General features: G+C 42.7%; 1 protein-coding gene across 1 annotated transcript in view; it reads right to left on the bottom strand.

Annotated features, from left to right (window-relative positions):
* Positions 1-12,569, bottom strand: part of PLPP4 (phospholipid phosphatase 4) — a 275,253-nt gene extending 262,684 nt beyond the window's left edge. Inside the window, exon 1 of the mRNA XM_077455386.1 lies at positions 11,932-12,569. Coding sequence (XP_077311512.1) covers positions 11,932-11,990 — 59 coding nt within the window. The 5' untranslated portion in view covers positions 11,991-12,569. The remainder of the gene's footprint in view (positions 1-11,931) is intronic.
* Between the last annotated feature and the right edge of the window lie 5,520 nt (positions 12,570-18,089).

An 18,089-nucleotide genomic window follows, 5' to 3' on the forward strand; every position in this document is an offset into this window, starting at 1 on the left:
CATATTTGTACATATGCATAACAGTAGTACCATCATATTCATAATACGTCATATTCATGTTTACATGGTCAGCACATAGCAATGGTATATAGCATAGTCAATTCACATATCAACTGGCAGCATAATTGGTAATTCAAAAGATTAAAAAAATATATTAATGATGTGTCCAGATATACAGTGGTTTGAAAAAGTGTTTGCCCCCTTCCTCATTTCCTGTTCCTTTGCATGTTTGTCACACTTAAGTGTTTCGGAACATCAAACTAATTTAAACAATAGTCAAGGACAACACAAGTAAACACAAAATGCAATTTGTAAATGAAGGTGTTTATTATTAAAGGTGAAAAAAAATCCAAACCATCATGGCCCTGTGTGAAAAAGTGATTGCCCCCCTTGTTAAAACATACTATAACTGTGGTTGTCCACACCTGAGTTCAATTTCTCTAGCCACACCCAGGCCTGATTATTGCCACACCTGTTCACAATCAAGGCATCACTTAAATAGGAGCTGCTTGACACAGTAAGGTCCACCAGAAGATCCTTAAAAGCTACACATCATGCCGAGACCCAAAGAAATTCAGGAACAATTGAGAAAGAAAGTAATTGAGATCTATCAGTCTGGAAAGGGTTATAAAGCCATTTCCAAAGCTTTGGGAATCCAGCGAACCACAGTGAGAGCCATTATCCACAAATGGCGAAGACATGGAACAGTGGTGAACCTTCCCAGGAGTGGCCGGCCGCCCAAAATTACCCCAAGAGCGCAGCGACGACTCATCCAAGAGGTCACAAAAGACCCCACAACAACGTCCAAGGAACTGCAGGCCTCACTTGCCTCAGTTAAGGTCAGCGTTCATGCCTCCACCATCAGGAAAAGACTGGGCAAAAATGGCCTGCATGGCAGAGTTCCAAGGAGAAAACCACTGCTGAGCAAAAAGAACATTAAAGCTCGTCTCAATTTCTCCACAACACATCTTGATGATCCCCAAGACTTTTGGGACAACATTCTGTGGACCGATGAGACAAAAGTGGAACTCTTTGGAAGGTGTGTGTCCAAGTATATCTGGCGTAGAAGGAACACTGCATTTCATAAAAAGAACATTATACCAACAGTAAAATATGGTAGTGGTAGTGTGATGGTCTGGGGCTGTTTTGCTGCTTCAGGACCTGGAAGACTTGCCGTGATAAAAGGAACTATGAATTCTGCTGTCTACCAAGAGATCCTGAAGCAGAATGTCCGACCATCTGTTCGTGTACTCAAGCTGAAACGAACTTGGGTTCTGCAGCAGGACAATGATCCTAAACACACCAGCAAGTCCACCACCAAATGGCTGAAGAAAAACAAAATGAAGACTTTGGAGTGGCCTAGCCAAAGTCCTGACCTGAATCCTATTGAGATGTTGTGGTATGACCTTAAAAAGGCCGTTCATGCTCGAAAACCCTCTAATGTAACTGAATTAGGACAATTCTGCAAAGATGAGTGGGCCAAAATTCCTCCAGGACGCTGTAAAAGCCTCATTGCACGTTATCGCAAACGCTTGGTTGCAGTTGTTGCTGCTAAGGGTGGCCCAACCAGTTATTAGGTTTAGGGGGCAATCACTTTTTCACACAGGGCCATGATGGTTTGGATTTTTTTTCACCTTTAATAATAAACACCTTCATTTACAAATTGCATTTTGTGTTTACTTGTGTTGTCCTTGACTATTGTTTAAATTGGTTTGATGTTCCGAAACACTTAAGTGTGACAAACATGCAAAGGAACAGGAAATGAGGAAGGGGGCAAACACTTTTTCACACCACTGTATATCCTAATAAAGCACATAGCTACATCCTTAGAGCCAGACGCGTTTCTGTGTAAAAACACTTCTTTAGCGGCGGATGTTGTAGGGTATCTATAAAAACATATATAATTTAGAGTATAGTAAAAGTTAGGGTAAGTACAGCAGGAAAAGACAATGTCGTTAACCCTGAGTGCTTATACGACACAGGTAGTGACAGTGTTTTTTTTTGGGGGGTTCTGCATGTGCACCCCCTTGGTCATGGGGTACATGAACACTCCAGCTCCTGGCATGGACCACTTCTATGGCTCTGTTTCTGCATACACTGCACACCGTCACTACTTTTGGCATGTAAGCACTCAGGGTTGATGACATTGTCTTATCCTGCTGTACTTACCCTAATTTTTATTATACTCTACATTATATGTTTTTATAGATACCCTACAACATCTGCTCTGAAGAAGTGTTTTTACACAGAAACGCGTGGGACTAAGCTAAGGATGTAGCTATGTGCTTTATTAGGATATATCTCTGGACACATTATTAATAATTGTGTTTAATCTATTGAATTACCAATTATGCTGCCAGTTGATATGTGAATTGACTATGCTATATACCAGTGATGATGAACCTTGGCACCCCAGATGTTTTGGAACTACATTTCCCATGATGATTCTGCACTCTGCAGTGTAGTTGAGCATCATGGGAAATGTAGTTCCAAAACATCTGGGATGCCAAGGTTCGCCATCACTGGTATATAACGTTGCTATGTATACATGAATACGAAGTATTATGAATATGATGGTACCACTGTTATGCATATGTACAAATATGGTAACATTTATTCAATGACCTTTTCTTATATGAATTATACTACTGTTGTGTGTTTATATACCTTTACTCCAATAATTAAACTTGACCATACTCATCTACACGAGTCAACAACTTAATTTAAAGTCCCAAAATTCCCCTCTTTTTGGCATATTGAACCCTGGATGGAGGCACATTATATGTGTCTCATTTAAAGTCCCAAACTCCCCATTTATACTGACATATACCTAACATTTCACTTGTACAAGTAAAGTGCAGATTAAGTGCAATATAGCGCTCTTTTCCCCAACACTTCTCTCTAGACAATTGTATTCAACGCTCTAGATGCTAATGGAAATCAATGTATGCACAGAAAGCAGCTGTTAACTATGTAGCCCTATTGTACGTTCCAGATGAGTGATGTCTCTCAATTTTACGCGAACGAGCCCTTAAAGTTTAATTCCAGGTATTGGTTTTATAACATAGTTACATTGGTCCAGCATGGGGCAATGTAACTCTGAATATTCCATACCTGGCCAATCCCTGTGGAAGTTGGGAAGTACTGTAGTGTTCTCCGCTAGTACTGTGATCACCACTATCTTATGGGTACTGTGGGTGAGCAGCGTCCCTGCTGTATAGTGAACACAGGAGGTTGTTTGCACTGCATGAGCATCATTTATATGATGTCTTAGATTTTGAATGCAAGGTTTCTCTGATTGGATGAGATAGAGAGGCAGTGCATTCACTAAGAAAAATGCAAGATGTTCTGTAAATGGCACCCATGCCAACCCCCAAAGTTCACTATGTAGTAGGGCAGCTGCTTGGCGCAGAACCCCAATCACTGTAGTAGAAGTGATTTCCAGCTTCCACATGGATTCCACAGGTATGAAAAATCAGACCTCAAATGTAGCTTTAAGCTGGCCATACACCAGTAGAATTTCCTTTGAAAATGTCTGTTTTTCAGGAACATTCATTCAATTTTCAAATGGTTAGTGGGTCAGTTTGTTTGTTTGTTTTTGATCATAGGGATGAGAAAATTTGAAGGAGCAGGATGGAAAAAATTTCTTGAACAAGCAAAATTCTTAAAGCTGGAGTAAACCCGCACCTTTTTTTTTTTCTTTTAAAACAAAAAACCTGCAAGGCAAAGGCATAATGAGCTAGTATGCAGCGCATAATAGTTCATTATGAAATACTCACCTTAGAACCGGTATCTCGCCCGATCCATGCAGAGGGAGCTGACATGTTGCCTCTGCGTGTCTTCCGAGGTATTGCGGCTCCAGCTATGTGAGTGGCCGAAGCCGTGATACGTCACTCCTGCACGCGGGAGTCTTTTTCCCGGCATGGTCTGGCAGTTCTGCCGGACCTTCAGCCGGGTCTTAAACGCACATGCGCCACATGACGTCAGCGACTGCATTAAACGTAAATATCTCCTAAACCATACAGGTTTAGGAGATATTAATTTTACCTACAGGTAAGCCTTATTATAGGCTTACCTGTAGGTAAAATTAAAAAAAAAAGAGTATACAACCAGGTTTCTTCACAGTAAGAGCTGTGAAAATGTGGAATAGACTCCCTGCAGAGGTGGTTCTGGCCAGCTCAGTGGATTGCTTTAAGAAGGGCCTGGATTATTTCCTAAGTGTACATAATATAACTGGGTACTAACATTTATAGGTAAAGTTGATCCGGGAAAATCCGATTGCCTCTCAGGGGATCAGGAAGGAATTTTTTCCCCTGCTTTAGCAAATTGGATCATGCTCTGCTGGGGGTTTTTGCCTTCCTCTGGATCAACTGTGGGTGTAGAATTGGGTATATGGGATTGTATGATATTATTTTTTATTTTGTTTCGTGGTTGAACTGGATGGACTCGTGTCTTTTTTCAACCTGACTAACTATGTAACTATGTAACCACTTTAAGCCTCGTATACATGATCGGAATTTCGGCAGGGAATTGTGTGATGACAGACTGTTTGCCTAAAATCCGACCGTTAGTACGCTCCAACAAATGTTGGATGGCAGGCTAATAAATTTTCAGCGGACAACGGTCTGTTGTCAGATTTTCCTGTCAAGTGTACACAAGTCCGTCACACAAAAGTCCAAAGTACAAACACACATTCTCTAAATCAATGCTGACCAAAAATGACATTAGCAGGTGCCCAAGGGGTGGCGCTCAAGAGTTGAAATTCCCCGTAGTACGTAATTACATTTGTGTTTGTTGGTTGACAATTGTGTACCATTAGTATGCAAGACAAGTTCCTGGCATGCGCCTTTCGGACAAAAGTCTGACGCTTTGTCTGCGGAAAATTCGATCGTGTGTACGAGGCTTAAGGCTGGCCATAGATGGATAATTTTTTATGGATTCCTCCATTCACGCAATTATGATAGATAGGAGAATCCTCCCTGCTGAGATGTATTTCTACACTGCTTAGTGTCTATGGCCCATTGGCTGCCGCCGCTGATTGAGCGGAAATTCTAACAAGCTCATTCGACAAAAGTCAATTATTAGAATGACTTCTGTCAAGCAGGAGTGGTCACACATGGATTGCAAAATTGTGATGAAACTTGTTTAATGCATCCAGGATTCCACTGAATTAAAGGTCTGAAAAAATGTTAAGGGCTTTCAAACAAAATGAGTTGACTAATGTCGCGTACACATGACCGGACTTTTCGACGGATTAGGTCCGACAGTCTTCCCGGACGGACTTTCAGCGGAGGTCTGACTGACTGTCCGAACTAACAGACTTGGCCACACACGAACGGATTAAGTCCAGTCGAAAGTACATTCGTTTTGAACGTGATGACGTAAACGGGACTAAACAAGGAAGTTCAATAGCCAGTAGCCAATAGTTGCCCTAGTCGTATTTGGTCCGTCAGGCTAGCACACAGACGAACATGTTTTATTTCTAGGTCCGTCTGATTTTTTCCCTGAAAAATGATCGGACTAGCCCACACACGATCGTATTGTCCGACAGACTGATCCCATCAGACCTAGTCTGCCGGAAAATCCGGTCGTCTGTATGTGGCATAAGGGTCAGTTCACATCATGAATTGCACAGAAATGCACTATGCGTTCCTGTGCGATTCACATGTGATATGGATGCAGTGTGATTTCAGCCCATTCATTTGAAAGGGCTGAAATCTTGCCAGATTGCACCAAAATTAGTACATGCGCTACTTTAAAAAGAGCACGGCAACTGGGTTGCATGGTACCGCTGTACCATGCAACCCAGTGCAGGCAAACTCACTGCATTTGCAACTTGCAAAGTTAACACTGACACCTGCTGCAGATCGCAAGTGCAGTGCGTTTTGAAGATGGTGTGGGATACAGATATAGAACGTTGGTTTCCCGCACTGTATTCTGACGTGAACTGGCCCTTAATGAAGGCAGGAAAAAATGTTCCGATCAATGATTTATCAGAATATCCGTATGAATGAAACTAGACAATTTTTGGCAGCTTTATAATGTATATATTACTATAAATCCATTTTTTTATATCAGTCTGCCCTTAGAAGGTGTCCAATGACCCACTTCCCATTTCCCATTGTGATTGCCCATAATACCAACTGTGATCAAGACCTGAAACAAAGCAGCTGTCCAAATCTTGTATCCAAAAATATGTACAGGTTTACATGATGTAGAAAAAAATGATGTAATAAGATTTTCAGAAACGCTGTATCAAAAATGCTGAAAACAGTACGATGAATGCCTTGTAGACATAGGCGTGCACACCGGGTGTGCCAAGTGTGCCTGGGCACACCCTAATCACTATGTGTGGTGCCGATTCCCCCTGCTGCTCAGGCTTCCCCCCATGTTGTCTACCTTCCCAGCAGTACTGCTGGCTTCCCTCCTCTCTGCTCCCTTCGGCTCCTGCAAGGGATGTTTCAGGATGGAGAGCGGAGGGAAGGGCTAGCAAATGTGTAATTTACTGGTGCCTTCCTTTTTGTAAATGAACACACTCACTGTGTTTATTTATAACCGAAGCATAATAAACTGTGTTTACTATGCTTCAGTTTGCGAATGAACAGGAAGGCACTCAGCACAGAGCACCTCCCATTCATTCACTGTTCTGTGCAGCTGAGGGTGCAGAGAAAGACATGTGTGTTTGGTCTTTGGGGTGCACACCCTAATGCAATAGGCTGCTCACACCTATGCTTGTAGATCTGGATCCAGGTAACAGTCATTGCTGTGTCATAACATTACTTTTACTTCCTTCCATTGTTACATAAGCTGATCACAATGCAGCCAGGGAAGGCTGAAGCTAATACAATGCTTTACAGTAAAACCTTGGTTTGAGAACGTTTTGCAAGACAAGCAAAATTTTTTAATACATTTTGACTTGATATACAAGCGACGTCTTGATATACAAGTAGTGTCATGTCACAACTGAGTATAAAAGAGAAGAGCCTCAAAGTGTAGCAATATGGATACATTTAACCACTGGGCACTTAAACCCCCTTCCTAACCAGACCAATTTTCAGCTTTTGGTGCTCTCACACTTTGAATGACAATTACTCAGTCATGCAACAATGTACCCATATAAAATGTTTGTCCTTTTTTTCCCACAAATAGAGCTTTCTTTTGGTGGTATTTATTCACCGCTGGGTTTTTTATTTTTTTGTGCTATAAATCAAAAAATACAGAAAATTTGGTAAAAAAAAAAAAAATCTTTGTTTCTGTTAAAATTGCAGAGTATTGACGAGTATAGGTGAATATTAGCAGAGTATTGCAGTATTGCACAATATTGGCAGAGTATTGCACAGTGTTGCAGAGTATTGCACAGTGTTGCAGAGAATTGGCTGAGTATTAACAGTGTTGCAGAGTATTGCATAGTATTGGCAGAGTATTGCACAGTGATGCAGAGTATGGGCAGAGTATTGTTACTGAGCAGCGCTATGGGCACTACACATCCAGCCCACAGTGCTGCTGCCATCTCTCCCCCTCTCCCCTATCACTGTACCGATCAGTACAGAGAGGGGAGAGAGGAACCGGCATCATGACGGGACGCCGGTTTGTTTACAAGTGATCGCGCCATCATTTGACGGAGAGATCACGTGGTAAACGGCCGCTATTAGTTTACCGTGATCCGTGATGCGCCGGGTCCTCTGGACCTGGTGGTCACGGATGTTTCCTGGTGCGCGCCCTAGGGGACATGCGGGAGCAAGATCCTGTGAGGACGTCCCACGGATGTCCACCCAGAATAAGCCGACCGCACTGTAGCCGTCTTTCGGCTATGGCCCGGTCGGCATGTGATTAATGAAGGTACAACATTTAGCAACATATTGCTACACTTATTGGCGCCTCTCTTCTCTTTTATATTCCGTAGCTCCTGCTGGATTTTTTTGCTTCTAATCCCCTTGTGGAGGCTTCCATTTGTGCATGGACATTTTATGGTTGCACAGCCTATCACATTGCTATAATCTTTTTACATGGACTATAAACTGAAGGACTTATAAATAAATGGTTGTGAAACGAATCATTTGAGTTTCCATTATTTCTTATGGGGAAATTTGTATTGATATACAAGTGCTTTGGATTACAAGCATGTTTCTGGAACTAATTACGCTTGCAATCCAAGGTTTTACTTTGTTAGTTCCAGCATGCATATGTACAATGTAATCTATCTACACACCAAAAACAGCTGCACTGTACATAATCAAATCATTGTTCTACAAAAGTTAACAACAGCAATTGGAGCTAATATTATCTACACCTGCAACCTGTGGAACACGTGACTCCGAGCCTAGCCAAGGGGGAACTGCGCTGTCTGAACAATGGAAATACAGAAATCACTAGATATCAACAGACAGCCTGGGAGAGATGGCAGCTAGACTGAGATATTTAATCCAAGCGAGCTGCACCTCTACAGAATTATGAAAGTGACAAGAAGAGGCTTATCAGGTAACCATAGCCAGCTGACAGGCAGAGGAGATAAGAGGTTTACCATCATGCCAGTCTGAAGCAAAGCAATCTCAGCAAACACTGCAGAGGAAGATAATTGCATTGTAGTGACAATGTTTAGCATATATGTGAGCGAATGGCAATTTACGCCTGACTTTATTATGGGAACTTCAAATTACTTTGATGAAAATGCTTTTTGGCTTTCCGCGACAGATAAAAGATAATTAAGTTAAAAACACCTCTGGAGACCAACTTAGAAATGCTGCTGCAGCTGGAGTAGCAGTGCTAGAGTTGAATGCCCAAATAAAATCGAAGACCATCTGGGAATGGGGCAGAAAATGTACAGGTACAGGGCACAAATGGGATAATTGGTTATCACCTGTGTTCTTATATATGGAATACTACAGGTATATAGAAGGGAAACATAGATATGGCTTTAGGTAGTGGAAATGCATACAGGCACGTACTGTAGATGGGATAACCAAGTCTGATCCTATATAGAAGGGAATAAGGATAACTGAGTCTGATCCTATATAAAAGGGAATAGGGATAACCAAGTCTTATCCTATATAAAAGGGAATAGGGATAACTAAGTCTGATCCTATATAAAAGGGAATAGGGATAACTAAGTTTGATCCTATATAAAAGGGAATATGGATAACTAAGTCTTATCCTATATAAAAGGGAATAGGGGTAACTAAGTTTGATCCTATATAAAAGGGAATAGGGATAACGAAGTCTGATCCTATATAGAAGGGAATAGGGATAATGAAGTCTGATCCTATATAAAGGGAAAAATATAGGTACATGAAAGAGATAACTAAGTCTGATCCTATAAAGAAGGGAATAGGGATAATGAAGTCTGATCCTATATAAAGGGAAACATATAGGTACATGAAAGAGATAAATAAGTCTGATCTTATATAAAAGGGAATAGGAATAACTAAGTCTGATCCTATATAAAAGGGAATAGGGATAACCAAGTCTTATCCTATATAAAAGGGAATAGGGACAACTAAGTCTGATCCTATATACAAGGGAAGAGGGATAACTAAGTCTGATCCTATATAGAAGGGAATAGGGATAATGAAGTCTGATCATATATTAAGGGAATAAATATAGGTACATAAAAATGAGAACTAAGTCTGATTCTATATAGAGGGAATAGATACAAGCACATAGAAGGGATAATTCCGTCTGATCCTGTATAGCAGGAATAGATACAGGTACATAGAATGGATAACTAAGATTGATCCTAAATAGAGGGAATAGATGAAGGGAAAATAGAAGGGATAGATACTGGTACATAGAAGGGATAACTAGCTTTGTTCCTATATAAAAGGAGTAGTTAAACATACATATGAATACACAGAGGGGATATATAATGTTGTTTTTATATAGTGGGAATATATAAAGTGTATGAGATAAATAGCTTTGGTGGTATATAGTGGGTATATACGGTATAAAGGGTATGGGATAAATAATTTGGTGTTATATGGTGAAAATAGATATGGATACATAGATAGTATATATACGTTTTCTCATACATAGCAGAATAGATAGAAGGCATAAATAACTTTGGCCTTATATAGTACTAATAGATACAGGTGCACAAAAGGTGTAATTAACATTTTTAGAGGGAATATATACAAGTACCTGTATCTTATAGTGGGACCAAATACAGGTAGATAACGTTTAGGAACGTACAGGAACATACAAGAGATAGCTGTAGATAACCTTGTTCTTACATATTGTAAAAATAGGTACTGTACATATATTGGATAAATAACGTAATTTTCATTTAGTGGGACAGATATAGGACAGTACATGAGATAGTTAATGTTGGCCCTATACAGTAGGAATTGATACGGGTACTGGAACATTGAAGTGATATACCACCTTGTTCTTACATAGTGGGAATATATACAGGTACATAGATGGGAGTAGATAACTTTGGTCTTATCGAGTTGGAACAGATCCAGGTACATAAAAGAGATAACTATAGTAGTAGTAACAGATATAGGACAATAAATGGGATAGATAAGGTTGGTCTTTAGTAAGGATATATAGCACATGGATGAAATAACTAAACTTCAGTGTCTTATATAGCAGAAACAGATATAGGACAGTAGAAGGGTTATATATCTTTGGTCATTTACAGTAGGAACAGATGTTGGCTCATAGAAGGGATATCTTTGGTCCCGTGGGAATGAATGAATACAGGTGAAGACTCTCCAGCACTGAGTCTGTTTGGTGCCCAGAGGAAAGTTACTGCCTGGCAGTGGCCATAGACTTTGCAGACATATGTAAGGTTACATAAACACAGATGATACAGATTTATATAAGGATGCAGCATATACACAATTATATAAAAGAACAAATCATTTACACCGAGTTATAGATAGCCTTATAGAAGATCACTGCACTGCCTATACTTGATATTGGATATTTGTAGTAGAGACGTATAAATCCATCCATCCTGGGCACACATATCAATCAGAAGACGTGGGGTTACTCAGGCATACACAAGGCTATTTTTCAGGGACAGGAGCATATTATAACATTTAAAGGGATATAGACTTTATCCAATACTTGTCATTGGCAGAAGGGAATAGTGATGACATCCAGAGGATGGCCATAGAGATGTGTAATACATGGTCATTGATCACATTGTATAATGACGCCTCCAGGACTTGTATACAGGCATACTCCACTTTTAAGTACACAATGGGGTTTATTTACTAAAGCTGGAAAGTGCAAAATCAGGCTCACTTCTGCATAGAATCCAATTAGCTTCCAGGTTTATCAAAGCTTAATTGAACAAGCTGGGGTTAGAAGCTCATTGGTTTCTATGCAGAAGTGAGCCTGATTTTGCACTTTCCAGCTTTAGTAAATAAACTCCATTGCATACTTAAAAGTGGGGTATGCCTGTAGATACACCAAATCATATATATATACAATGTCAGGGATTGCATATCGATGTAGATGGTGGGAGGGGGTGATTGCATTGCCCCAGTCTTGTGCAGGAGACACAAAACTTAGTCTGATTTGTCATGATTGGTAAACGTTATCTTGATTAATCTCCGCAATGATCAAACAAATACATGATGGGAACATTTCATGTCATATGATTGTTGGGTGTCCCCGATCACTGCACACAGACATGCAATCCCCTCGTACGATCACTGCACTGACAGCAGATCTGCAAGGAATGATTCTTCAGCAGGTCGGACAATGATTGCCATAGACAGAGCTATTTCTGTCTTCACAATCAGCCTTCGTATGATCAGCTGTTGGTTACCTCCATTGTTCGGTAAATAGTTGCTGAACCTTATAATAATCGAGGCATGTATGGACACCCTTAGATCTTACCTAACACACCTGAGACCTCTGTGCTACGATCGGATACAGATCTTCCTTGCAGATGCAATGGGAGCCATGCATAGTACTTACACGAAGACCCCGAAGAGCAGCGCTCGGATGCCGAGCTCCTCCAGCAGTGCCCGCATCATTCCCCCGCATCAGATCCGCAGCGATCAACAGGGGGGGGGGAACTCTCCACTGACAGGTCGATCTCACTCAGCGATCACAGGTCCTCCACTGACAGATCGATCTCACTCAGCGATCACAGGTCCTCCACTGACAGATCGATCTCACTCAGCGATCACAGGTCCTCCACTGACAGATCGATCTCACTCAGCGATCACAGGTCCTCCACTGACAGATCGATCTCACTCAGCGATCACAGGTCCTCCACTGTCAGATGGATCCCAGTATTGGGGCAGCTCTCTACTACTAGATCCTACTCAGCGACCCCCCACTGGCAGATCGATCCCGATCAGATCCTCACCCTAGAAGTGCACACATGCAGACAGCTGGGATATCCCTACAGAGTCTCCCTAGAAGAGTTCAGTGTGAGAGCTCCATACAGCCTGCCAGCCCCTGCACACAGCGCCACGGTATAGGTTGGCGCTGTGCCTGCGCTCAGGATATTGGGAGACTACACACACACACACACAGGTGGTGAGATCAGCACACAATGCCAGGATTCCCCCACCGACCGAGCTCAGGATCTCCCCATTCTACAATCCCTCCTCCTCCTCCTCCTCACTCACAGTCACTCTTCTGTGCTAATGGAATGATCACATGCTGGAAGACTTCTATTGCATTTCTCTCTTTTCATTAGACTTGGCTGAGAGGTTATCTCATTGATGGCAGCTCCATTTCACTGGCTGCCAGAGGTAAACTGTCACATGATGGCAGCAATGTGGGCACAGTGACAGCATGGCCATTCATGAACATGGGCTGCAGCAACTGACAGGCAACTGTGAGAGCCTTGCCATGGCATCCTGTAAATCATCACACCCGATGGGACTGGCATTCACAATGTTTTATTATTTCTGATTCTCATACCTGGAGCAAGCAGAAAAGCAGCCAGAGAAAGCCAGAATCCCAGGTCAGTGATTCAAAGTATTAAAGAAAAGCTGATTACAGCCAGGCAATTAGCATTTCCAGGGGGAGAGGTCAGGAATAGCATTCTATATACACTCACTGGCCACTTTATTAGGTACGCCCATTCAATTGCTTGGTAACACAACAGGGGCAACCAGTCCATTAAGGGTGCACGGGTGCTGCCCCCCCTCTATCCACACCACCTCCTATATGATTAATAGATCAATTCATGAATACTATGAATCTATCCGCGGTCACCCCCTATTCATGCATCCGGCCCCTTTCAGGACACCGGAAGCATCAATTACAGCAGCTGGGGTGTTCTTTTGAAGCACCCGATTAGATTAAGCTTCAAAATAGGATGAACTTGTGGTACAGAGCATTGTGCTCGGAGCCCACTCAGGTGTGTTAGAAAAGCAAATGAACACTGAACCGCCTCTCCGCCAATCGGAACCACAGATCTAGTACCCATTTCACGATTGGCTGAAAGGTCAGTTGATCCTATTGGAAGCCCCCGCGATCCACACCACAGGAGGAGGAAGAAAGCTGCCGGACACGCTGCCCACCCGCTTCCTAGATGGGGTAAGTGTGGGGCTTTGATGTCCCGACTGTCCTCCGGACGGGGGGGGAGGGGTGGATGGGGTTGCCGACCGACTGGGGTGGTGGCTGTTTGCCGCTCCCCAAAAGAAAAAAACCCCAGCTGCCACTGTAACACAAATTGCTAATCAGTCAATCATATGTCAGAAATTCAATGCATTTAGACATCTAGATTTGGGTAAGACGACTTGCTGAAGTTTACACCAAGCATCAGAATGGGGAAGAAAGGGGATTTAAGTGACTTTGAATGTGGCATGGTTGTTGGTGTCAGACGGGCTGGTCTGAGTATTTCAAAAACTGCTGATCTACTGGGATTTTCACGCACAGAGAATTGTCAGAAAAAGAGAAACTATCCAGTGAGCAGGAGTTGTGGGGATGAAAAATGCCTTGTTGATGTCAGATGTCAGAGAAGAATGAGTAGACTGGTTTGAGATGATAGAAAAAAAAAAAGTAACAACTCGATACAAACCAAGATATGCAGAATACCATCTCTGAATGCACAACACATCGAACCTTGAAGCAGATGGGCTACAGTAACAGAAGAACATACCAGGTGCCCCTCCTGTCAGCTAAGGACAGGAAAATGAGGCTACAATTAGCACAGGCTCACCAAAATTGGACAATAGAACATTGGAAAAATATTGCCTGGTCTGATGAGTCTCAATTTCATTTGCGACATTCAGATGATTGGGTGATACCATTGTATCAATGGTTCTAGCTGGTTGTGTAATGGTGTGGGGGATATTTTCTCGGGCTATTTTATTGCCATATTTTGGGCCCCTTAGTACCAAGTGAGCATTGTTTAAATGCCACGGCTTACCTGAGTATTGTTGCTGTCCATGTCCATCCCTTTATCACTACAGTGTACCCATCTTCTGATGGCTACTCCCAGCAGAATATTACACCATGTCACAAAGCTCAAATCTTCTCACCACTGGTTTCTTGAACATGACAATGAGGTCACTGTACATCAATGGCCTCCACAGTCACCAGATCTCTCATCATGCCACTATGGACCCAAATCCCAGAGGAAAGTTTCCAACACCTTGTTGAATCCATGCCACAAAGAATTAAGGAGGTTTTGAAGGTAAAAGCGGGTCCATCCCAGTACTAGAAAGGTGTACCTAATAAAGTGACCGGTGAGTTGATATCTCTCATATTAGGTTCCCATTTAAGTGTGCACATTCATGAAAACAAGATATGAGGCTTTAATTGTTTCTAATGGAACCACTGTAAGGACAATTACATGCATTCTCCTACACTGCACATTTCGCAATAATGATTGGCATGGTGTCACTGTTAAATTTGATGTACACCCTGTGACAGACCACCTGGCACGCTGCCTGGATGCCTCCGCTAAGGTACAGCTTCCTCCACTCAGGAACCAGGTATTATAGCTGAGCATTGCACAAAAGAACTAGACGACACTAGCTTAGGTGCAAACTGGAACTCTTTATTGAAAACTCAAACAGAATATACCACCTAAATTCATATAAGAGCTTGATCACATTATCCTAAACAATGCAAACTTTAAACAATAATATCAACAGTACGTCTAACAGTACATCTAATGAGCGGCTAACATAAACACATAAACATCCCGGAATAGGTTGATAAAGAGGTGAAGCAGATGCAGTACTAGCAGACAGACAGAGACAATAGGTGACTCACTTAACAATGGGGATTCACACCTAGGAGGCACACAATGGGTGAATTATACAATTAGAGGAAGACACCTTATTAAACAGATTACACATAAGAGCAGGAGACACCAGCATCAGGTTGTTTGGAGCTAATTATAGCCTGCTTAGAGTCTCTGACAATAGGAGGTGGGTTGAAGCAATCAATGCTGGTTTAAACACAGAAGCCACAAATCTGTATCCAGGTTCTAGGTTCCCATAGTCTCAAAGGCCAGGACCCATAGTCGATAGGCAAGAGGCTACCCTGCAGTCCCTTCCAAAAGCCCCTGTCCCAGTTTGGTCAGTAACACACCCAATCACTAAAATCTCATATAAATGTAGCACTAACCCCCCGAAGGAGCTGCTGGTTAATTGGGCTTACCGTTACCTTCTTTCTCCTCACTTCACGTCTAGGGGTGGCCCAGTAACTTGAGAGACTGATAACAGATCCACTTAAATGGATTTTATTTGCAAAAAATGTAGACAATGAACAGTCTCTTAAAATGGGATCAGAGGGTTGGAAAGGAAATTCAGGTACTCTTAGTGGCAAAGTTAATATTGAAGAACTTGCTTACTTTGACTGCATCCAGAGAATAGCCATTCGCAACTGGATGTTCACTCAGGTTGGACAGTCCCTCTCTCACAAGGTCTAGCAACCAACAAGGTGCTTACTTAGGAACAAGTCTCTGCCACAGACATTGTTGTAGAACATACAAGGATAACTCTCTGCCACAGACGTTGTAGAACACGTAGGAAAACTAAACTTGTAGAACACTCGTGTGATACCTGGATCTTTCAGCCAGCTTGGCGATATCCATGGGACCAGATTCTCTTGGGTACTTTAGCTCCTCCAGGCTCTTGCTAAGAAACCAACCCGTACGTGGCCTTTTTCTGAAGAGTCGCTGGGTCTCTCCCAAACCGAAAACGCCACCCAAACACCTCAGAATCCTCCTTTAGTTTCCTTGCCTCGGGCTAGCCAGTCCCAAGACAACATCCGCACCCCAGGCCATAGCCTTTCTTGGGGCTGGTCAGGAGGACCAGGACCATGAAGTCAGTACATCCTTCTGGACTGGAACCCCTGAAGCACGTGACATCCGCATCTTAAATACCTTCTCCCAGAAAGCACATCGAGAGCGTCCCTCCCATTGGGCGGGCTCCGAGAGAGAGTAACTTAAGCACCCAACCAGACCATAGTTCCATGCCTTCCAGAAGAGACAGTGCCCCCTGTGGCCAGGCTGAACATCTCATAGTCCAGTCAGACTGATGCTGAAGTCCAAATTTAGACAATTGTACCCAAAACAAACTGTAGTTCAGGTGTAACCTTAAATTTGAAAAACACACTCTTCAGGAGCCGGCGCTACACAAGCCTTAAAGCTGAACTCCAGGTATGGATTTTATTGCATGCTTACATTGGTCCAGCTTGGGGCAATGTAAGTATACATATTCCATGTTGGTGGGATCCCTTTGAAAACTGGAAATTACTGTAGTAGTTGCTACCACTACAGGCATGGTGGTGGTCTTCTGGGTCCTATGCCAAGCAATGGCTGAACTTCATAGTAACCACTTGTTCCTTTGGTACAGGTGCCTTTCATAGAACACCTTGCATTTTTCTCAATGAAAGCAAGGCGTTCTCTGATTGGACGAAATAGAGAGACGGGGTGGTGACGTCGCAATCTCCACCTCATCCAATCAGAAAATGAAACAGGCAACAGTTGCCTCCATTGAGGAAAATGCAAGGCATTCTGTGAATAGCACCTGTGGCAAATGAGCGACTCCCTGTGGTTACTATGCAGCAAGGCAGTTGCTCGGCATAGGACACAAAATGACAGCAGCCATCACTGTAGTAGCCACGTTTCTTGCAGTGATTCTCTGCTTCTACAGTGGTCCCACAGGCATGGCATATGTGTACTTACACTGGTCCAATCAGCTCACCCCCTCTCACCTACCATGATATGTTCAACTCAGAGATGACATCACAAGGTCTAAACGGCAAAGGAAAAGTTTGATTAAAAAAACTATTTAGCATGTTATTGGGGGGAGGTAAAAACAATCAGAGTAGAGAAGAAACTTTTTTTTTTCTTTTTTTTTTAACCATGCTGACCATTGAGCATCTGTTTTTTATGACCACGCTGACCACTGAGAACCACTTTTAAGGCTTTTTCTGCCAGGACACCATCCCAGAAGTAGGAGGAGATTCTCATTGGTCAGTATGTGCACATGGCCCCACTGACCAATAAGGGCTTGGTATTACAAATATTATAATGTTTGCAGGCTCCGGGGGCTTGTAGTATCTTTTTCAAGTGTACAGTGTACAGCTATTATATTTTGACATTTTTTGTCAAACTACCTGAATTTAAGCTGCATCTGATTTTTGTCAGCCGATTGATTTACAGTGGCACCTTGGATTACGAGCATAATCCGTTCCAGAAGAATGCTTGCAATCCAAAGCACATGTATATCAAAGCAAGTTTTCCAATAGGAGTCAATGGAAACTCAGATAATTCGTTCCACAGCCACTGCTTGTCTATGCAGTACCACATGTGGCCAGAGGTGGCACCGGAGACACTCAGAAACACTTGGAGAAAATTAGAGACCACTTGGAGACGCTTGGAGACACTCAGAGCAGGGTTCAAGCCTCTGGGATGTGCAGTACCGCATTTGGCCAGAGGTACAGGGGCGCTGGTGACGCTCGGAGATGCTCAGAGACACTCGGAGCCGATCAGGGCCACTCAGAGACACTCAGAAACACTGCGTTCCCGAGTGTTTCTGAGTGTCTCAGAGCAGCTCCGAGTGTCTCTGAGCATCTCCGAGCATCATCAGCGCCCCTGTACCTGTGGCCAAATGTGGTACTGCACATCCCAGAGGCTTGAATCCTGCTCTGTT

The sequence above is a fragment of the Lithobates pipiens genome, unplaced genomic scaffold, assembly GCF_037356315.1.
Source record: "Lithobates pipiens isolate NorthernLeopardFrog02 unplaced genomic scaffold, aLitPip1_a1.2 Scaffold_25, whole genome shotgun sequence".
Lineage (NCBI taxonomy): Eukaryota > Metazoa > Chordata > Amphibia > Anura > Ranidae > Lithobates > Lithobates pipiens.